This window comes from Merops nubicus, unplaced genomic scaffold (assembly GCF_000691845.1).
Source record: "Merops nubicus isolate BGI_N331 unplaced genomic scaffold, ASM69184v1 scaffold16826, whole genome shotgun sequence".
Lineage (NCBI taxonomy): Eukaryota > Metazoa > Chordata > Aves > Coraciiformes > Meropidae > Merops > Merops nubicus.
Window position 1 is genome coordinate 37599 of NW_008617217.1, and position 22857 is coordinate 60455.

General features: G+C 44.6%; 1 protein-coding gene across 4 annotated transcripts in view; it reads left to right on the top strand.

Annotated features, from left to right (window-relative positions):
- Positions 1–22857, top strand: part of MYH10 (myosin, heavy chain 10, non-muscle) — a 101233-nt gene that overhangs the window by 35310 nt on the left and 43066 nt on the right. For 2 of the 4 annotated variants that reach the window (XM_008943085.1, XM_008943086.1), the window contains exons 3-5: positions 1929–1956; positions 13774–13876; positions 19923–19952. In XM_008943085.1, the coding sequence (XP_008941333.1) occupies positions 1929–1956; positions 13774–13876; positions 19923–19952 (161 nt within the window). Of the gene's footprint in view, positions 1–1928; positions 1957–13773; positions 13901–19922; positions 19953–22857 lie in introns of all 4 variants that reach the window. The other 2 variants (XM_008943087.1, XM_008943088.1) reach the window with 2 other exon arrangements.

Genomic DNA, 22857 nt, shown 5'->3' on the forward strand with positions numbered 1-22857 from the left:
AGTTTTCTGTACAGTGAGTGAGGGTACAGATTCTGCTCAACACAAAGGAGAGCAAAGCCCAGCTGCCCAGGCAACTTCCCCGCTGGGCGCTCGGCCGAGCTGCGGTGCTGAGCTGGGTGCTGCCCCGGCTAGAGGACGGGGACAGGACACGGTTGCTGCTTCAGGAGCAGCCTGGCTCTGTCCTGCCTGTACACACTGGACACCAGACTGTCCCAATGGCCAGTGACAGACTCACAGAGCCACAGTCCTGCCTGGCTGTGCTGGAACTCAGATTTCTGGGGCAGCAGGAGCTGGTGTGACTGGACCCGACCTGGTTCTGTGTCTGGGAGTGGAACGGGGCAGACACAGCTCCCTGCTGGATGGGTTTCCTTTATTTTTACATGCCACCTAGCTAAAATTGGAATTCTGCTTCAATGCTAATAGTGGTGCAACAGAGCTGTGACCTCGGCTGGCTCCAGGGGGAGGATGGCCAGGTTCAGGCAGGCTGCAAAACGCAGCAGGGGTCCCTGACTGTTGAACAGTGTTTTTCTAGGCTCATTTAGCATCAAGGTGAAATGTTGTTCACATTACTCTGCTTACCGAAAATGGCCATTAACTCTTCCAAGGCTGTGTATATGGGCATAGGTCTGTTTGGAACCTATTAAACATGTGGGGAATGTGGCTTGTAGGGGCTGAAGCTGTTTTTGTCCTGCTAGTGCTGAGCTCTGGGTCCCAGAAGGAGTAATGATCACACAATCATTTAAGCTGGAAAAGACCTTTAAGATCATTTGGTCCAACCATTACCTAAAACTACCAAATCTACCACTGAGCACCTCATCTACATGACTTTTAAATACCTCTGGGTGTGCTGACGAGTTTCTGTAGCCCATCAGAGGGTGGTGTTGGAGGAGAAGCATTGACAGAGAATGGTGAGAGTCTGACAGGTAGTCCTCAGCTTTACACGTGAACAAAATAAAGCTTGGCTTTACTATAATGTAATCAATTACAAATTACCAATCAGAGCAGAAACCCTGGCAGAAGTTGTGAGCTTGCAGGGGACAGTTGTGTTCTGGTGGAGGTAGTGACAAACAGCTGAAGTGTAAAAGCAAGGTCTTTGTGATGCAGATTTAAGCAAAAGATGAGCTCCTTGAAAACCCCACCTCAAACAGGGGCTAGAGAACACCCCTCACTGAGATGTTTTACCTGCTGCAGGTGCACTTGAATGGTTTGATGACACAGTTTTTCATACAGAATGTGTGATGTTGAAATCCATTCTGTAAAGGTCCTTCAGTTATGAAACACCTCGTGCAGGGTGTCGCTGACCTTCAGGCATTCTTCTCAAAGGTCACGAGCCCAGCAGTGTGTGTCAGGGAAGTGCTGAGCTGCACCATGTTGCAGTTTGGCTCTGTTCAGTATTTCCCTGGATGTCCTTTTGACAAGTCTGTAATGAATAAGCTTAATTATGGAAGCACTTTGGGCTTGCATGTTAATTTAGAGAAGCAAGGGGGGAAAGAAAAAGCTTTAAAGCTCTTGCTGGTGATGCTCAGGCTGCTTCCAAATGTCTGGGCATTAGTATTGTGTGCTTGAAACTGTTTTCCTCACATAATATTTAAGATTTTAAATTCTTTGATGAATCAGGGAAAGGGTACGTATGGAATAAAAAATGCAGTGCCAGCTCTGTCTGAAATATGGTTAAAAAGATTATCATTATTTAACCAAAATTTTGACTCCATTGTATGAAATAGCAGAACTTGTAGAATATCTAAGCTGCTGGGGTGGGGTGGGGTGTCTGTGAACTGGAACATTTAAGGAATATTACCAGGAGAATGTCCTTTGAATTGTTAAGCTGAAAGTAGTATTTATTAAATATTGACTTCAAAGAAACAGTTTTGCAGATTACAGGAGAATATAAAGAAAAAACTATAACTGTGTTTGTTCTTGTTTTGCAGACCGTGAGGACCAATCAATTCTCTGCACGTAAGTGACCAATTTTTCTTCAAGTGTTTTTTGGAAATCTGTGTTGTAAAAAGGGTCTTGGGGACATCTACAGAAATCAAAACTTGGTCTTTAATCTTGGCAGGTAGTGACTAACAATGAAAGTGGAAGCATGAAGCGATATTTAATATGGGGATATATTCTTGTAATACTGTAATTCACCGTATTGAAATTTTTATAGGCACATGCTACTTAAGAAATGTGGTTTTAAGATGTCAGTCGAGATCCAAGTAGGAATCCAGAAGCCTTGTGTGGTGTGCATCTGTCTGCAGTGCTGTGCTGTAACTGCTCAACCTGCAGCACCCGAGGGGGATGCGAATCAAAAGCTGGTGTAGAAAACCCTGCTGAGCAACAGCTCAGCTTTGGATCTGCCTCAGGTGGGAGAATGCTGAAGAAGTTGACACTGAGGTTTCCTTTTGCCTTCCCTGTGAGCACCTGAGTTTGCTTCAGCTTCAGTTTCCCTGGGATCTGGAGGTGCAGCGCCGGAGTAGTGAGAAATGAATGTGCTTTCAGAGCCTAGTGAGCTGCTCTAGCTTTGGGCTGCTGTTAAAAGGGGTGCTGCAGTTTCCCCTCCCCTCCCATACAGTCTGTGTGTGTTCCTGCAGCCTCTTGTGCTAGCTCTGGGGCTTGGCAGCAGTGTGGTGAGTTAGTTCAGGGAGCAAAGCGGGCAGAAAACCGACCTTGCCACAACATGAGGCTGTTCAGTGGTTTAGTTCTCTGGATCTGTGCTCTGTGGGCTCAGAGCAGAACTAGCCTGGAGCAGGAGGTATGAACATGCAGGAGGGGAATCACAGAGTCCTACACAGAGTCAAAGAATGGTTTGGGTTGGAAGGGACCTTTCAAAGTCATCTGGTCCAACCCTCCTGCAGGGAGCAGGGACATCTGCAACTAGAGCAGGTTGCTCAGAGCCCCATCCAACCTCATCTGGAATGGTTCCAGGGATGGGGCAGCGACCACCTCTCTGGGCAGCCTGGGCCAGGGGCTCACCACCCTCAGTGTCTTCCTTCTCTGGAGTCTGAATCTCCCTCTTCTAGTTTCAAAACATTACCTCTTGTCCTGTCCCAACAGGCCCTGCTAAAAAGTCTGTCCCCAGCTTTCTGACAGGCCCCTTTAATCCCCGGCAGGCCCCCAGAAGGTCTCCCCAGATGGAGCCTTCTCCTCTCCGGCTGCCCCAGCCCAACTCTCTCCTGCTGGGCTCCCAGCAGAGGGGTTCCCCCCTCGGGGCATTGCTGGGGCTCCTCTGGCCCCGCTCCAGCAGGTCCCTGGCTCTGCTGTGCTGAGGACTCCAGAGCTGGGCCCACTGTCCTTGTTGACAGTAGCCTGGGGTTAAGATGGTTCACCTGTGGTGTGAAACCCCGCCATGGCTCCATTCTGAACCTGCTTACAGTTTGCAGTTGGGGGTATAACTTCACCCCTGGAGCTATCTGAGGGGGAGAGAGGAGAGCCAGCAGCTTGATGACGTGATCCACAGGCCAGGCTGTGCCAGAGCATGCCAGCCATGCTGGAGCCGTGCTGTGCGAGGGTGCCTGCTCCTTGAGATAGCTCAGTGCTTAGATTAATTGCTGGAAAGAGACCTGGCTTCAGTTTCCTTCTTGACATGAAGGGATTCAAATCTTCCATCTCCTGCTTCCTCTGAAAGTGCCCTAACTATCAGGCTGTCATAAGAGTGAGGTAGATCCTTTCCAGCCACGCTTTTTTGAACTGTGGGTACTATGAATACGGGATTCACGGGGCCTGAGGATCCAGAGGCAAAGACAGTTCTGCAGCTGAGATAAAAGTTGATCCAGTTAACACAGGCTTGACTGTGTCTGTGGTTCCTTCCCGTAGCAAGACTTCTGTTTTCATGTGATGACTACTTCATGTGCAATGTACAAAACAGCCCTCAAAGCAGGGCTGAGATCCCCGAGTGAAAAGAATTGCTTTGTTCTTCTGTGTTTGTGGATGCTTCCACAGTGTGTGCTTGCCCCAGGTGAATTTTTTTGAAGTAGCTTCATGTTTTGTGCCTATGCATGAACCTTGTGGTCAGACGAGGCCGCAGAGGTTGGAATGGCAGCACTGCAGGATTTTGTGAGTGTCTGATCTCCTCATTTGCAAATTGGAAACCCTCTGAGCGCTCTCGCCTTCAATTTTGTTATTGTCTCACCTTTAAGGTTACCATAAGCTTTTGATCCTTCTGTTCTGAAGGCCAATGGAATGCTGTTTCATATCTGGCACAGCACACTTCAGCACAAAATCCCTGGATCCTGTGCTAGTTTCCACATCTTGTCTAGGCTTAGCTGCTTTCTGTACCTCCTCTTACAGAGAAACTTGCTTTGGGGTGGTGAGGGTGGGGAATGGACACATGTCCTACAGTCAGACCTAAGAAAAAGGTGACTGTATCCATTAGTGAAGTCTGGAGCTGTTGGGGAATAGCCCAAGTGCAGTCCTAACATTAAGACCCTCAGAATGGCCTTGAGGACATCTTTTCTCTTGGACGTGAGAAATGTCTGGTAACAAATATACTACTCCATGTACAATTTCAGAAGCTGTTCTGGGAACTAGTGAATAGTACATCTCTGGAGGTTTTCAACAGTGTCCTTGAATAATACCACAAAATGAAGTATTGAAACTATTAGTACGATGATACTGGACAATTTTGAGTATCTTGGTTGTACGAGTGTAAAGACTACACTTAAGAGAAGTCTGACAGAGTCTTAATAAAGCAGAATATGAGCAACAAACTCCAGGCTGTGCTGGCTGTCTCGCCGCTTTATCTTTTGTTTCTTACTGAAGTACTTAGACAGCAGCATGAAGTAAAGCAAGGTTAACGAGATGAGTGTCACTGAACGTGGTTTACAAGGCTATACAGATTTCCTCAGTAATATGGGCAGATCTGTGGCCTCAGAATGATGAATGGTGAAACATCCTGTTTACAAACTGAATGTATAGGGCCAAAGAAACATCCAGTCTAGGCCTTGCCTTTTGAGAATGTAAAGACACTTTAATGTGATCCAAGGTTTTTCTGTCATCTTGAAGTCTAACCCCCAAGTTTCACCATAGCAAGGAGACCTTGCTGATGTTCTCTAACCATCAGCACCATTTAGATGCTGACTATAAAACAGGACAGCAGTGGTTACCAGGCTTATAAGGTTCAGGTTAATAAACACTTTCCTCTTAAAACAGGTTTAGTCTTGGGGTGCTTTTCAGCTCTGTGTCCAACTCAGAAGTGGACTCAAAGCCATTTGTGTTTCCCTGCATATAGCTTCTGAACAAATAGTGTAGAAAGCCAGCAGCCTGCTGTGGTACTGCCCCTGACATGGTTTCCCCTATGGGCTTCATGGCAGAGCTGTGTTCTTCTGTCAGGTTTGTCTTATAAACTTTGGTACTTGGCATCTGACCAGGGTGTTAAATCCTCTTCATGAATGGGACAAGGCCATGGCAAACTCCCTTGTGGAGCAGCCTAAAAGGAGGTCTCATATTTTGATCAAGAGTGGGCTAGAGTCCAGGACTTCCACTGGATTGCTGATTCCATGGTGTGTTTTTCCCTTCCATGCCACGGGTTTTACAGGTCTCAGAGTAAGGCAGGGATATAAATAAGGTGGCAGGAGCGTGTCTTAACCACACCGGAGGTAGTTTCAGAAACTCCTTTGGCAGTCCATGAAACGCTTGAGACATCTCATCCCAAACTTGTCTCAGCACCTGGATCACCTGATTGACTCTGATCTTTAGGAGAGCTGAAAGTCCTCAGAATACCTTTTGCTCTTCTCCACTAGGAGTGGTTTGGGCTAGCTAGTGAGAAAGCAAACATCACTTGACTAGTGCACTTAGCTGAGTGGACAGTTGTGGTGTGCCTGTCATCCTTCTGTCTCCAACTGCCTTGACCATAATTGCTTTTATGTACATCCTGGAGGTAAGTCTCTCCCATTGTTTGATGAAGGTCTGTCTGGTTAGCATATTCATCTGTCTCTCCCTACCTCTAGTTGATTCAAGTTTCCTGGAGTTTTACCTTCCATGGCCTCTGGAGTAGGGGGCCAGGTCAGCTATCAAGTGCAGGTTTGAACAACACCTTGCCAGGTCTCTGGATCCAGTCCCATTTTGTTCTTGCTAGCCAGAGATGCTGCTCTTAAGGGCATTCTAAGGTGTAAGCTTGGTGTATTTCAAGCCTTTGGGTTTTGTTTCAGTTCTTCCTCTTCAAAGACCATCTGTGCACTTTTTCCATGTGCCTTCCTTTCAGTGAATGTCCAGTACATTCATACTTAACTTGAAAAACCTTTAAACACTCGTGTCTTCAACTTTGCTACCTCATCTACAAGATCACTTTAAGCTTTTGATCCTTGTGGACTAAATAGGCAACTGAATTTGATTTCTATCTGGTATGTATGGTTTGTTTTTTTTACCCTTGGCCCAAAAATCTGCAACTTCCTGAAGCAGCCTCGAGCCCAGACTTGTCTTCACCTGTCCAGATCTTTAGGAGGGACCAAGCTATTTCCCCTGAAACCCTGCAGTTACCTTCCTGCAGCCACTCTACTAGTAAATAGCTGCCTGTGTCCAGACATGTCACGAAACTGCCAGGGTGTTATTTTGTGTATTTTATAACCTAGTTAAACCACTTTTATAGTTGCCTCAAAGAATGTCTTATCTTGGATTTTCTGTAGACATTTGGAGGTTTGTTCACTCTTTGCCTCGGGGCCTAATGAACCTCCGGGTTGGTTCAGCATGTGGTGGAGACTAGTCCTTGTTTGCCTGACAGGACAGTATGCAGGCAGTGTACCTGCTGGGAGAAGGCCCATGCAGGTGGATTTTCCTGAGGAGTACAGTTTGCTGAGGATTACCTTGATATTCCCCCTCCCCCAGGCAAGCTGTGCTGAAGAATATCCTTTTGAAATACTGCAGATATGGTCATTCATCTAAATGTACCACGTGGAGTGGGCCAGCCTTGATGGCTGGCTCTCCAAGCACTCTCATCATGTCTCATTTTGAAGGTAGTGGGATTGATTTCTTGGAGGTTTCCTGTATCAACTTCGTCACCTGCTGATGTTCCATGAGGAGTTTTGTGTAAGCTGGTGATCTTAAAATCAGTAGTATTTTCTCAAAGTCAAACTTAATGCCAAGAGGAGGGGGAAAAAAAATGCTGGTGCATTCTCTGGATGTTTATCTCAGCAGAACGTCTTGTCCTTCACCTAGCCTGGAAGCTGGTTCTTCAGGAGAGTGTACTCAGCTGATGTGGCTGTCATTCGGTTCTCCCATCCAGATTTGATGACATAAGTGACATCCTTCTTTTGCTGTAGAAATAAGAGTTGTCTCTGAAAGTAAAATAGTGTCTTCTTCCTCTCTATTTTTGTAACCTTCTGCCCTCTTTTCATTCTCCGTCTTTTAGGGAACTAAATATAGACAGTCACATGGCTGTGGAGACTGGTCTTACAGGGCTTTATTCTGAGTTAGTGGCATGATGTTATGGATCTGTATGCACTGACTTCCTTTCTTGTGGTCTTTTTTACTTGCTTCACTGTGCCCCCCACTTCCCCACCACATCTCTTCTTGTAACTAACCAGAGCTGGTAGGAGAAACTTTTTGATGAAATTACTTTTTCCTCTTGGTGAATCAAAGGTCACTTTCCCATGTCCAGGACTCTCTCTGCTCCATGGTGTAACTCTGATTTCTTCAGGTAGTAGTGATGTAGTTCGTTATGTGCCCTTTGGCCTTTCAGTGACTGAAAAACCCGACTATGTGCACAGACACGTACACCTGCAGTTCCTGACTCCATTGAACAATTTCTCCAACATTGGTGAAAGCCAGATGGCTGCCTGGTTCATGATGAGATGAGAGGAGCTGAGCAAACACTAATGATGATAATTTCTCTTTAGCTTTGAAGTCTGAGGATTTAATCTTGGGATGCTAACCACTAACAAATTGTTAGTAAGGTGGCTGGAGCTCTCTGTTGCTTTGTAATGTAATTCAACCACCTTTCCAAGAAAAGCGAACCAGCAGCCCCCAAAACCAGCACTTCCTTGGGAATCTCAACCTAACTAGCTGCCATCTACTTGCTCCCCTTTGGTTGGAGCAAAGAGAAGTCATTTCGGATCATCTGTCTGTAAACTCTTAGTTTGCTGGAAAGAAAGGAAAATTGGTCTAGTTCCAGGAACCTCCTGTTCCTCCTGGCTTACAGGTACCTCATTGGCCTGTGTTAACCCAGTGTCCTGAAACTGCAGGAGAGCAGTGCTGAGTTCTGTGGTTTCTCTTTGATGACTGCTGTCTGTCAATGAGAAATGGGCAGCCAGGCTGGCAGGGGCTGATGATCACACTGATGAAGAAATTCCTGTTGTGTTATAATCTGAGAAAGACTCAAACCTTTCCTGGCTTTGTCCTTAGCTGCGAAGTGGCTTTGGGACTGTCTGATAGGAAAATGGGCTGTACTGAGCATTTTTATTTTTTTTTTTTTTTTAAGCTAGTATGTTCTGAACTGGAGACTCTTCCCACAAGCTTATGGTATTCTCCAGATTGAGACTGGGCTTGATAAACAGTCATTTAGTGCGAAGATCTCCAGTCTGAATTGGCTTCAGTAGGAGTGGTGGGGTGTGGAGGGAATAGAGGCTGCTTAGTAAAGAACAACAGCAGCAAATACCGAACATTTTTGTATATAACCTCTGGCTGGAGTCCAGCTTGTAACATTCCCTAGACAACTGGTGTCGAGATGATGCGAAGCATCTAGAGAGAAAAGAAGGAGCTATAAAGCAGCCTTGTAAACAGCAAAGCCAATTAGTGCCTCTTCTGTGCTAGTCCAAACTAGCAGTTACAGCTCTGCATCAGAAAATTAGCCAGGCGATTAAGACATCCTTCTAATTACAGGTCTTGACTGTAAATATCTGTTAATTTGTAACTGGCAGAAGACCAGCTCAGTTGTGTCTGAGAATAAGTGTCTCTTGTGTTCTTTGTAGCTGCCTTGTGAGAAGGACAAAAGACCATTGATGGGGCTCTTACTTACGCAGTTACTTTCTCCTACAAACAATTTAAGTAGTACTTCCATGTTTTGGTGCCTTAAGTGGCTGCTTTGTACAAAAGGAGGCATTGCTGGCCCCAGGACCTGTGAGACCTGTGCCTGGTGTAATCAGCCACTTGCCCAGGGCTCAAGGTGGTGATGCCCCTTCTTTGCTGAAAGACCTTTTGTTTCCAGATGAACTTCTCATCCCATCCCAGAGCTTGTTTGCTGATCAGGAATAATAGAAATAGACTGAAACTCCTGTGACAGAGGAGTGGTTTGAGTGATCTGGGTCCCCAGCATGGAGAATACTGACATTGTTGGCTTTTTTTTCAGTAATTTCACTCACAGAGATGATCTGTGGTGGGATAGATGATACTTGAGTGTATCTGACCATCTGAATATCTTCCAGGTGCTTCTCTTCACAAATAGTGCTAGTGTACAGCAGACTTTGTGCTGAAGTAGTAAGATGAATAAAAGTCTTTGAATTTCAAAGCTTTCTTTGTACGTGTGGTTTTGTGTCCTTCTGTCCTACATGACTTGAGGCACAAAACTGTCCTGCATGGCCCCTGATCTGCTACTGAAATCGGTGTTAGCAAGGGTGCCAGTTCTTGCAGTGGGACGTCAGGGAGCACTAAATTAAAGTGACTTCCCTAAAATCCCAAAACTCATTTGCTGGCTCAGGAAGAGGTGCTGCTGTTGCCTTCTCCTGCCGTGCTCTGTCACAAGGTGATGTGTAGATGCTTCAAAGCTGCTTGACAGTAGGAAAAGCAACTGTTCCACTACTGTTTTCCTTTAGAATAGGGCTTTCCCAGACAGATGTTTGATCTGTCCATGGAATAACTCCCATTATCAGTAGGCTTTGTGGGAAGAGTTCCTGGAAGCTCCTGGAAGCTCTCCTGGAAGGCAGAAGACCAGCTTCCATTCCATTTATGATCTACGAGTCATCTCCCGTTGTGTTTGTTCTGCCTGTTTTCTAGGTGCCAATCTGCTCTGCAAAGGAGATGTCTTTTACTTCTGTGCAGAACTGGGCTCGAGTTGCTCAAGGGGAATAAATGAGCGACTGGTTGAGAAGTCAGTGGTTAATTCTTGCTAACCAAATTGTAGCTGAGATAAACTTGCCTGAAGAGAACTTTTATTGAAAATGACACTAGAGCTTCACACGCAATGAATTTAAACCTGTGTAAAAACTTTCAAGTGCTCGTGCTAGCTAAACTTTTCCTACGTTCAATGTGCTTGAAGCCGCTTCAAAGCAGCGGCTTGGCTGCTCTAGGGGAAGGTGCTTTCACTCCAGATACTGCATAAATTTACCAGCAACTCTCAGACTTTGTGTGACCTGTCTCTATAACAATAGTTTGGAAGGGAGAGATCCTTCAGTTAATGAACAGAAGAACCTTATACCTCCAAGTGGAGGCTCTGCTGGGGCTAGCTGGCTTACTGGATGCATGGTGTGACACAGCCCGTGGCTGGAGTTGACAGAGCCTTTCCGTTTGGTTTTAGAAGGGTTTGTTTCTACTAGTAGTGGAATTGAGACTGAAATAAAGGAGCTGAAATTATGACCCTGCTGAAGTCATTTGCAAAGCTGCCATTGACTGAAGCAAGGCCAGGATCTCAGCCAAGGGTTTTAGTTGTTTAATTTATGGTAACATATTAATTGAGTTGTATTAAAACAAGGTTTTGAAAAAGTTAATCTTTACCTTCATTGTGCCGTCTCCATCCCATAAATATTGTACGTGGTGTTACTAAAAGTTTTACCTTTTTTGGGCAGGTTGCTAGAGGTAGAAGATTTTAATTTATTTTTATAATCTGTGTGCCTGCACTCCTGGGAAAGAGCTAAAGTCCACAGATGTCATTATTTCTATAAATGAAAAGGACTTTATCCTAAATCTTCTAATTCTTTTCTAGTATATGGCAGCAGAGCTATCTAGTGCTGTATCCTGCAGGAAATACTTGGCATACTTGTAAGCTCCAGGGAGAGGAGAACAAGGATGATAACATCCATTAGTGTTGCTTTTGAATGAGAACTTGCATGAAGACTTTCTCTAAAAAAAAAAAAAAAGCCATTATTAGATTTAAAGGCTTTTTAGCAGAAGGAATGTATTGCAGGGGTTTGACCTTGCCATGCTGTGTGAAGCTTGACTGGTGTGTGCACCAGAAAAGCCTGTAGATTAGTGAACTCTTCTAACACTGTCTGCTGCCCTTTTAGAAAGCTGACATCTGGACTGTATTTATTGTACTATTTTCTCCTCCTTGGCTGTGTCAGAGTAGATTTTCCTCCTTTAAAATGTAATAAACTTTGTTTCTGTAATTTGCCAGGAAAGACTATTGATCTAGTTTTAAAGGTAGAGCTAATAATGCATTCCCAAGCTCTGATGACAATAAGAATGAATTCTATAATTTTAAAATGTGAATGTCTTTTTTTTTTTTTCTATACTTTTTTTTTACTTCTCTTACCTGCTGGAAGAGTTTTAGCATTAAGCATGTTTCAATACACACCTAGAAACAGGCAAGACTGCTTTTATTATTGCTTATGCTCAGGAATTATGTTAATGTGAACACTGCAGTAAAAGGGAATCTAGAAATAAAGACCTGAGAAGCAAGAATTGTCATCTGAGGTCTTTTTCCCCCGCTTATCAATCTGCACATTTGCCTTGGATGTGGTGACTCAGGGCTGGGTAGAAACGGGATTTTTCTTTAAGAGTTAAAGTGTGTTGTTCCACTCATAGTGGTCCCAAAGTACACCCAGTTTCTATGTTGCGTATGGATGGTATCTAGGCCAAAAGGAAACCCAGTTATCTATTAGACAATTCCCAGAGTAATCTTCTTCGTACCAGCTTTTCAAGTAGTACCTTCCAAGTTCTCCTGTGCAATGAGCAAAGTGTGGTCAACAAGTTTCCAGGGAGGTCTCCTGAAAGTTTTGAGTAGCTGGGCACAGTGATTTGTAGTCTTTGGTGCTCTGTATTACTTTCCAGTTATGTTTGTTTTACTGGGAGGATAATTTAGAAGAAAAATAGTTTTAGACAGGTTAATGCAGTTGCTTCCAAGAAGCAGATGCCATCAGTAAAATTGCCTTGGCTAACCCCTGTTATTGCAGATCACATTTGGTGCCTGAGACTGATAAATATCCCACAGTTGGTCTGCAAAATCCTTTTGTTCAGTTTTTTTCAGTTAGGTGTTCTCCCACAAAACCGAGGGGTTGGTACTGTTCAGTGAGGTCAAACATGAGCTGTTCCTCACAAAGCTGGTGCCCAGCTCTTGTAGGGGAGTGAGCTTGAGCTGCTGGGAGGGAGCTTCTTCATCCCCCATTACTTATTGCTCACAGATGAAGTGCACACAATGTCATCTCCTAGCCACAGATCACCACTGCTATGGCACTTGTTCTGTGGGGTTTCCATGATTTAAGAGTATTGGAAGGCGAGAGGAAATTAGATTGTTTTAGAGTTCATTCTCTTTGAAAATCTGGGGTAATTTCCTTTCTGTATACGCAAAGTTAAAATTCCAGGTGCTACATTGTCCATTTTTGCAGCTGTTAAGTGTAATGTGAGGATAGAGATGCTTCTAAGCTGCTTATCTGCTCAAGAAGTGCAGGTCTGAAGGTATGAGATGCCAAAGTAAACTCAGAGTAGCTACAAAACTGGGCTATGCAGTATAGTGGAGGAAGGTGTTTGTGAAGATGGCAAAAGAAGGCGCTTAAATTCCCCCCATAAATTAACATTGCCCTCAGAAATATCTTCCTGAGAAGCAGGCAGGTACCCAAAATGTGTACCTGTCATGCTTACCAAAGCAGTTGGATTCCAAACTTTAATTTCTGAGTGACAGAAGCACTTTCACTCTCTCCAAGCAAATTCCTCTATCAAATCCTTTTTAGCTTCACACGCCTTGGAGTTGTTGTGGCAGTCATGGCACTTGCTGTCTGCCTTACAATGAGATCTACCTCTGGTACTTTACTGCTGTTGAATTGTGGCTAAGATAGACCCTTTGATGTGTGGATTTATCTGAAGACCAAACCTAAATTGAAAAACAACAAAAAAGAGCTGGAGTAGCATCATTTGTGACTGCAGAGACGGGAACTCGGTCACATTTCCTGCCTGGACTATCTCATCTCTAACACTTGCAATAAATTCTGTCTGAACACGATCTGCTTTAAATCTGCCTATGTCTTAAAAATGCAATGAATGTTTGCTATCTTTATTGATCTATGTACTGTACCACTCTGCACTAATAAATTCATTTCTTAAAGAATTCATGTAGCCCTGTGGCCATAAATCCATTTTTATACTTCCTAAGAGTCTCTGATGAGCAGTGCAAAGAATCTGTTTGTTCAAAATGTGCTTTGCTGTACTTTGGAACTAGCTTTTAAAGGTACTGAATGTTTCCATCAACTTGGTCATTCTCAGAACCTGCTGCTGGTATATAAAATATGTTAAAGTGATACTAAATATAAAAGTGTGTGTTTGTATATATGTATACATAATGATTTTTTAAATGTTTGTATCCACTCTGAAAAATTGTCTCTGGACTCAGGATAAAGGCAGAAGACGAGTATGTTTCTAGTTACTTAAGGTAACAAAGGAATTTGGACATATAGCCAAAAGCCTTTAATCAAACAAATGTTACACATTGTATCAACATCTTAATGCTGGGGAGATCTTTAGGATGAAGAAAGTATTTTAAACAAATACCTTGTAGTTCCCTGCAGCAGCAGTGCCTTTGGGTTTGGGTGGTTAGTGAAGGCCTGTTGCGTAGTCGAAGCCATAAATGGAAAGAAATGAGGTTGCTATAAACAAAGGATTGATAAGTTGGTGAAAATGAATTTTGAGGAAAATGTCTGAAATGTTTTGCAGAGGTGAATCTGGTGCCGGGAAGACTGAAAACACTAAGAAGGTTATTCAGTACCTTGCGCATGTTGCTTCCTCCCATAAAGGAAGAAAGGACCATAATATTCCTGTAAGTTGGGATATTTTCTCATTTGTTTATTGCTCTTTTTGAAAATTAGCATCTTTGCATTAAAAACCCACAACTTTTTTAATTAAATATAAGCTGTAATATAATCCATGTAATTTTGTCTCAGCCGTTATTTTCTCTTTAGTAGGGGCTGAAATGAGCAGTTACATCAAAATTCACAGTTGATGTTAGCTGTGTGACTCCTGTGGTGCAATGAAAGACTTTGTGCAAGTATTGTAACTAGAAACACTATCAAAGCTTTCAGATGAAGTAAATCCCACTATTCCAAAAATTTAATTAACTGGGGCAAACCTGAGTGAACGTAGTTCTCTCCAAACACATTTTCAGTACTGTGTTCTTTCTTCTTTCTGTCCTTTTAAAAATTAACTTATAGATGGGAAAAATCGCCAAGCTTAAACTGCTGTAGACTTGCTGTATTTTGAAGTTAGCAGATAATAAAAAGCTCAGATTTTATTACATTACAAACAGGAGAGAATACACTTATGTCAGAGAATCTTGGGGGCTGTGGCACTTGTCACTATGATTTACATAGAGCTTCCTTCAGATTTACTGCCAGGCTTCAATATCTGCCCTGAACTGTTGGCAATTCTTTGTTTTAAATAACAGGAATGGGTTTGAATCTGTAGCTATGAGCACTTGGATCTCTGCAGTGGAGTATTAGTTCCCTTTGCAGCCATCGAGTTCGTTGCTCTGATCAATGCTGCTGTGCTCCCACTCTTCTCCACCAGTCCCACAAGTATCTGATGGTTGGGAGCCTTCGAACCATGTCATTGGGCTTAGCAGCAGCAACTTCTGTAATTTATAGTGCTTAACACAAAGACATTCTTGAATGCATCAAGACTCAAACTCCTGAAAAACCAGAGATTACTTTCTTTATTCACTGATTGGTCAGAAAGTCAAGGTTTTGAAGTGGGACAGAAGGAACATTGCTCTGCGGGTGGATCTGGAGAAATCTAGTTCAGTGCTTGAGGAAATTTGAACCTTTGATCAACAGCAAATAACATGACCACATGTGTTGATACTTTTGCTGGTTTGAAACTGTTGCTGGTTTATCACACGAAAGATCCCAACGAGTCCCTGGAAGTGTTGCGCAGTCAGCGTGCTGCAGGTTGTGTGTGTGTCAGCTGCAGCCTCAGGCGAAGTTTCCTGTGACTGGGGTGTCAGCAGCATCAGGCCTGTGGTCACAGCCTTGTTCTGTGTGGGGAGCACACGTGGCTCTGGGCAGCACTGGGGAGGACGTCATCCATCACAACTGGCTTTCTGTCTAGCTTTTGATTGATGAGTTTTTTTGGCTTTACTACTCTGCAGCCTTGAACAAAGACAGCATTTTGTGTCCCCCCATTCCCCCCCAGTTTTTGCAGGAGTGAAATTGCCTACGGCTTTTTTGGAGAGAAGGGAATTATGCAGAGAGGGGAACTGTGCAGGGTTTGTACCAAGTACTTCTAAATATACTATTGACAACTTGGAACACCTCAGATTGGAAGAGAATTCTGGAAGCTTCTTGTCCAGCCTCCTTTTAAAATGTGCCTTCCTTCAAAGTTAGAAGTCTTGCATTGCCCAAGAGCTTGTAAAGCTGAGTTGTGAAAATCTTGCGGGATGAAGCAGCCTGTCTGCAAAACTTTTTTCTGGTGCTTAACCACTTAAAGCCCTATTTTTCTGATTGTTTAAAAACTACTCCATTTCTATTTGGCCTTTCTTGTGCTGCATTTCCATGAGCACCTTGTGCCAGTACCTCTGCTAAAAGTACCACCCCTTTTTGAGCTTTTTCATTGTAACAATCCCTGTGGCCACTCAGTGGACTTGGAGACTGATGCCTGATCCAACTAGTGCTCTCCGAAAGTCCATCTGGCTTTAAACAAAACAAATTTCCTCTATTGTTTTTGTGGCTGCATAGCTGGTATGAAGTGAAGGCACAGAAAAGAAAGGGGGAAAGGCTGGGTTGGAAAATGCCAGTGAAAGGAAGAATGAGTTGCCCTTTAATGCTGTGTTGGCTAATGCCATTTAGATCACTGGTTGAACTCCAGCTTAATTCTCTACTTACAGATGTGATCAGATGGGTTGGTGGTGTTATCTCAAAAGAGGGTCAGAGGTGGTCGTTGTAATCAGCTGCTTCATGAACCATCAATGACTGTTGTAAAGAAGACTGGAAAGTTTTTATTCTTTGTAAAACCTAGTTTAAACACCGTAGAAGGACTGGGGTAGTGTCATGAGGAAAAGTCTTTGATAGTTTGCTTCATTCCATGCAGAACTGTAGTAAGCACTGAATTAAGTGTGTGTTTATGAAAATGTGGAGTGCTTGTGTAACCAAAACTGTTCTGAAGACACAAATGAGTCTTCCTTGTTCTGTAACAATTGATTTTTACTTATATATTGCAAACAAAGGCTGTCTAACCTACACACCTATCACTCAGAAGTTAGGAAGTGTCAGAACTGAGGTTATAGATGCAGACCTGGCTTGTTCCTGTTCACACATTGAGTAGGAAGCTGTTGAGGGTTGATGGGCAACCATAGGACCCATCTGTACAACCTGTGCATTGTCCTCTGCCCTGAGAAGATGCTAAATAGACTTGTTAAATAGGCTGGTAGTCATGGATTGATTTCACCCATCCTGGTACAAATAATGGTCAGTGACTTGCATATTGCTGAGGCGGTTGTGAACGCTGTATGCATTTTTTTTAAATGAAGCAATCTATATGCTGATGAATAAATAATTGTCTTCCCAACACTGTTCTGAAGTCTGGGGTTAGCTTTGTTTCGCCTGACAGTGCTGTAAAAGTATTACAAGCAGATGTAGCCCCCAGCTTGGGGCTGAGGCCATGGCCAGAGCTCACCAAGGACATCCTCCAGCCCTGCTGGTGGGGAAATGTTCAGCTTATGTGAGGAGCATCACACAGGAGCTCTGCCCATCCCTTGTACAGCCTCATCACATTTGCCACTTAGCTGCTTCTCTGTGAGGCTTTTCCTTCCAAACAGGACTCTTTCCTGATAGCCAGGGACCATGTGCCTGCAGAGGAGTCCTGCACAGCCCTTGGTGTGCCATCTCCAGACAGGGGCCCTGGGGGAAATGGAGTCAGTGACCCATGGAACCACAGAGGGTGGAATTACAGCACTGAACAACCTCCACACCAGCACTTCCTAACTTCTGAGTGTTTGAATCTGTGCCTCACTGACTGGTTTCCTGTTCAGTCCCAAGGAATGTTAAAGGTGTTGTCTTGGGCTCTGCTCCTAGGACGTGTGGGTAGGTGGTGGTGGTAAGAATGTAGAAGAGAAGCTGTAGCGACTGTGGGATTTGACAGAGCAAGATGACACTAAGGTAATCCCTTAAGCTAGAGTAGAGGCTGGGCTTGCTAAAGCTGAGTAACAGAGGGGAGGGAGAAGTACTTGGTGGTGAGTTGTAAGCTTAAGTTCTTCTAAGACCTGAAGGTTGGAGAAAGGGAGCCTGAAGCCTTGTCTGTGCTCAGCTGAGAGTCAGAAGTGACACAGGTACAGACCTAGTTGCTGTGTAGCAAGGGAGAGAAGATGGGAGATGTCAGCTGTAAGTAACTGAAAGCTTTAGTTTCACATTCAAGAAAATGGAGCTCTAAAGAATTTGAGGAGTTGAGGTGGTGGTGTTAAGAGCTTTGCCGGTAGAGCTGAATATTTTGCCTGCACAAAGCATATTGTGCTTTATTTGGTTGTTAACCGTGTCCCAGCTTTATAAAGACAACCACTGTGCTTTAGCTTGGCATCTCGGACCAAAGGTGACCCACACTGATATCTGCTGGTCTGGGCAGCTGGCCCATGCTCCTCAACTGTGGAGAGGAGCCCCTCTCAACTTCCCTCTCAATTATTCTTCTCCTGTAGAATCAGGAGGTGGGGGGAAAAAAGATACTTAGAATAAAGTAAGAGGAAGGGAACAAGGCCAGGTGATTGGTGAGCATGAGGAGGAGGCTAGTGTGTCTAGAGAGGTGTTTAGACAGGTTAAGTGAAGATAGGGAGGAAAAGGAGACCTCTACCTTCTTAGCTTTGAGGTTCATCTCTCCCCAGTGGACTGAGTGAGGTAGGAATGGGGGAAAAGAAAAATGAAATAGTCTTGTTAAAGCATGTATTAGATGCTTTAATAATGTTAAGAAGTGAGTCTTAATTGTGACTCTTGGATTCTGCTTTAGTTTCCAAACTTTGCTATTTTGGATGGGAAGGGAAGTCAGTGTAAAATGTAGAAATAATGAAGAAAAAAACAAAAAACATACACGGGTTTCCAAAAGAAGGAAGAGTGCTGGCTGTCACCCCCTGCCTGGGACTGCTGTGAACTTGTGTTCTGCAGGCTGCACAAGGCTGGGGATGCTCTTGGCTGTGCTGCTTAGACTGGGGACATACCTGACCCTGTGTTTGTGGTGAAACGGGTGAAACCAGGAGATGTTTCAGTCATGGTAGTGTGTGAAGTAGTTAAGTTCTATAACATCATCCATGCACCACTGCTGTCTCCGGTTCCAGTCATCCTGGTACTGTGTGTCTGCTTCAGACAAGCAGAATTAGACTGTTGTTCACTTCCAGTTTCCTCACCCCAAACCCCTCTATTTGCACTAAAATCAGCTTTCACGGGCAGGGACAGTTGAAGATGCAGAAAGAATTCGTGGTACTGCTGGGTTAATGATTGCTTTCAGTGGCTGCGTTTGCCTTTGTAGCTGAAATGCTAAATTGTTTAATTTGTTTTATTACTTTCACTAGAAACATAATTGGTTTTGAAGTACAGGACCTTGGGTAGGCTCACTCAGGCTGAAGCTCCCCTTAGTGAGGGTTTCCCAGATGGGCTTTAACTGCCCTAATTTAAGCAGAGAGAAGTTAAATGTGTCAGATTATGCTCAGCTCTGTTTCTAGTGAGGACAGAAATGAAGACCCCAAGAGAGCAGTTCATCTTGCTTGAAGATAAGCAGATGAAATGCCTCCAAGGATCCTCCTCTAGTGGTTGCAGAAGAAGCGGTAGCTCCATACTGAAATACTGAACCTTCCTTTAGGTGCCTGAGCTATTTTCCCAGCAGGTATGATGCAGCTTTGCAAAGTTGTCAGCACTGAGCTGAAAAAGCCCAATCTTTTCCAGCTGCTTTACAGACCTCTATTAAAATCCATTTATTCTACACTAACTGGTGCTAATTGTTAAAGGCATAGATCTAAATGGAGGAAGTGCACATCTGGCTTGGGGTAGAAAGTTCTTGGAGTGGGTGTTTCACCACAATATTTTCTCCTATGGCTTTCTGACATGAAACTCAAGATTATTGGTCAACAATAGCCAACACTGGTCAATATTAGCCAACAATGTGCAAGTAACAGCCCAGAAAGCTAACTGCATCCTGGGCTGCACCCCCAGCAGTGTGGGCAGCAGGGCAGGGAGGGGATCCTGCCCCTCTGCCCCACTCTGGGGAGACCCCCCTGCAGTGCTGGGGCAGCTCTGGAGTCCTCAGCACAGCAGAGACAGGGACCTGCTGGAGCGGGGCCAGAGGAGCCCCAGCAATGCCCCGAGGGGGGAACCCCTCTGCTGGGAGCCCAGCAGGAGAGAGTTGGGCTGGGGCAGCCTGAGAGGAGGTTTTCATTTATTAAATAGTTGAATTACAGTGCAAAACCAAAATCCCTGGCTCCAAGTATTGTCCCCTTGATTCTTCCATAACTTTTTGATTTTTGAATAATGATCATCCTACCTGTACAAAATCACCTTGCAGTGCCTAAGGCTGTAGCAAAAGCTTCTTGGTGTTGTGGGTTTATTTTTTGTGGCTGTCTGGCCAAGCTGGAAAGTGATACACAACTAATTCAAATATTGCCCTTTTTCCTCCCTGCTCAAGGTCTGTCATGTGCTATTTGGAATTAGCCCTTTGCATAAACACAGGTTTTGGTATTTTGCACGTGCGGGTAACATCTTGTCTAAAATGAATTTAAATGGTACCTAAAATGAATTTGAATAGTTTCTGTGAAGTGAGTGTGTAGTTGCTGACACTGCTGACTCGATGTCGGAGTGTTTCCTTGCTAACCTGTGCGTTTGTTTGTTTGCAATGAACAGCCCGAATCACCCAAACCCGTGAAACATCAGGCAAGTGTTTTTCTTTATGCTTTTAAAGTTATGTAGGAGAAATGATATTTATTCTTCTGTCAGCTTGTATTTATAACATGGGAAATCTTGCAGAGGGATAGAGGTGATAATAAACTTTGTAAATATGTAACTGCCTTTGGGAGAGTGGACTAGTGGAGAGGTTGCAATCTCTCAGCATTGCAAAGCACCTCTCACCACTTCAGTGGAGGTGTGTCCTGGAGCACAAGGTTCACCCTCTCTGCTGACCTCTCCCACGTGCTGCTGAGAGAGCGCAGAACTCTTTAATATTAAACAAAGTACTAAAAAAGATGGATTAATGGAAGCCACTAAATTCTTTTGATTAACATCCTGTTCTGACTGAATATTTTTATAGCTTCTCAGTTAACCTGATAAAGACTTTGATCTCAAGTATAAAAGATGTAGCATAACCAATCATCTTCTGAAATCAAGTGTTTCCCCTGCCTTTCTAGGATAAGTGCTGTGAGCTGTGATGTCTGTTCAGTGTTGCTGCTGAAATTAATGTTTCATCACTTGAGCTTCAGCTGCTCTTACTCCTTGGTTGGCAGGAGCCCCTGTGCAGATAACTCTCTCTCATGTTCTGCTCCCCGAGTCCTTCTCTCCTCATGGGCAGCAGTGGTTGCTCTGTTCTTGGATGAGAGTAGGAGTTGTAGCTATGGAGCTCCCAGTGGAGGAGCATAAAGAGGAGAGGTAGGTGGAAGCTGAGGGTGAGGCTGGGAAGTGATGAACCTTTGCTGCCACGTGTTACACAGGATAGATGCTCCCCTCTCTAACCCGAGCTGGTAAGCGATGCCTCTGCTCTGGGCACGGGCTTTGAAATAAAGAAAAGCTTTGCAGCAGCTCCCTCGAGTGAGCTCAGTGACCGAAGAAGCTGCTGGGAGTGAGTCCAGCTTCCCCTTGCTCTTCTCCAAAACCTGACTGTAGTGTGGCTTCTACTGCAGTGGAAAGGAAAATAGCACCAGAAGCTGCAGGTTAGGTCTGGTGTCTTGGTAGCAAAAAGCTGTGGCATGGGCAGCTGCGATGCCTATGCTAGCATGGGGTAATGTGTTCAACCTCCACCCAGCCGTACCTCAGTCTCATTTTCAGAAGTTACAGAAATTCTTAGTGTTTCACTTAATCATCCCTCCTTGCAAACCTCAGTCAATTCTAAGGTCTAATTCTAATATTTTTACTAAAATATTTCTCTGTTCCAAAACCAGTTGGAGCAGTGTTGAGTTAAACCCCCCTTTTGCTTCGAGTTAGCATGCCGGGGTTGAAATAAACTGTTTGTTGGCAAACAATTTGAAAGTATCAGTGGAAACAGGCTAGTCCAGAAGTGTTGAAACTGTGTAAACCATAACCATTAACATTTCTGTTTCAATGTCACTTTGAACTCCAGAGTGGATCCCTGTTGTATGTGAGTAGCATGTAGTGCTCCCTGCTCCCCAAGGCGTCCCGCCGAACCGAGTCACTGGGAAGCTGGTTTTTCTGAAACTGAGACAACCCCCCGTCCTTACTCGAATGTTGCCCTGCATGAACTTGCATGACTTCACCTCTTCCACCAGACTGCTTTTTCCAAGTGCTGTTTAGGTGCCTGTGCAGGAGAGAGGCCTCCAGGTCACATCTACACCCTTCCCGAAACGCTGAACGCTTCCAAAACAGAGGATTGGGGTTTTCAGCTGTAATACAGCCCGTCTGAAAATGAAAACTACTGAATCACAGGCTGTTGAATGTAGTGTGGGAGGTTTGGTTTTCCTAGTGATGGCTACAACAAGCCACCTTGTGAGTGCAAACCACACAGGCTGGCTAGGCTGGGGACACTTGGTCACCTCCCAGTCTACACTCACATTGGAGGTCCCAACTGGATGAGGTGGTCATAAAAAGGAGCTACTAAGAACTTTGTGCATTCAGTCAGAGAATTTGAATAAAACAGTTTTACATGCATTGCAGAAGTTCCCCTACACAAAACCACAGTAAGGTTGTGGAAGATGGAAGCACTGTAGAGCATGGCTGAAGTGTGGAGAGATGCCTTCAGGTGGTCTGCGGAGGAGGCATGAATTGAAGTCGGTGTGCTTCCTTTTCCAAAATAGCTAGAACTTGGAATGTAAGCTGGGACATGCTTGTTGCATTTAATATATGTGATGTGGGGTTTTCAGGCTGTGTACAGCAGGGTAAGCAAGCTTCCCAGTTTTGTACATGGTGTTGGCAGGAGCTGACATGGGTGGGAGAGGGGAAGGGGAAGGGTGGTGTAAGCAAGTGCTTTCTCCCTGTCTGATGCATATGCACAGGAAATTTCTAGAATATGAAGCACAGGCATGCTTACAATGCTTGTAACCCTTAGTGATGAGGGGTCTAGAGCCCAAGTGTGGTGAGGAGCCAGCTGAGGGACCTGGGGGTGCTGAGCCTGGAGCAAAGGAGGCTGAGGGGAGACCTTCTGGCTCTCCACAGCTCTCTGGCAGGAGGTTGGAGCCAAGGGGGGGTAGTCTCTTCTCCCAAGGAACAAGCAACAGGACAAGAGGCAATAGCCTCAAGTTGCACCAGGGGAGGTATAGGTTGGAGCTGAGGAACAATTTCTTCCCATTGAGGGTTGTCCAGGGCTGTGCCAGGCTGCCCAGGGCAGTGGTGGAGTCCCCATCCCTGGAGGGGTTTCCAAGCCGTGGAGATGTGGTGCTGAGGGACATGGGTCAGTGGGGACCTGGCAGTGATGGGGGAATGGTTGGGACTTGATCTTAAAGGTCTTTTCCAACCACAAAACAATTCTATGTATCTAAGAGTGATCTAGTTCCTCTCCAATTGTGGACTTCTTAAAATGTGGTCCTGAGAACTGTGGTATTGACAGACCTCACATATGGTGTCATGGGCCCTGTGGCCTGAGCAGTGTTTAGTGTGCTCTGGGCTAAGACTCAAG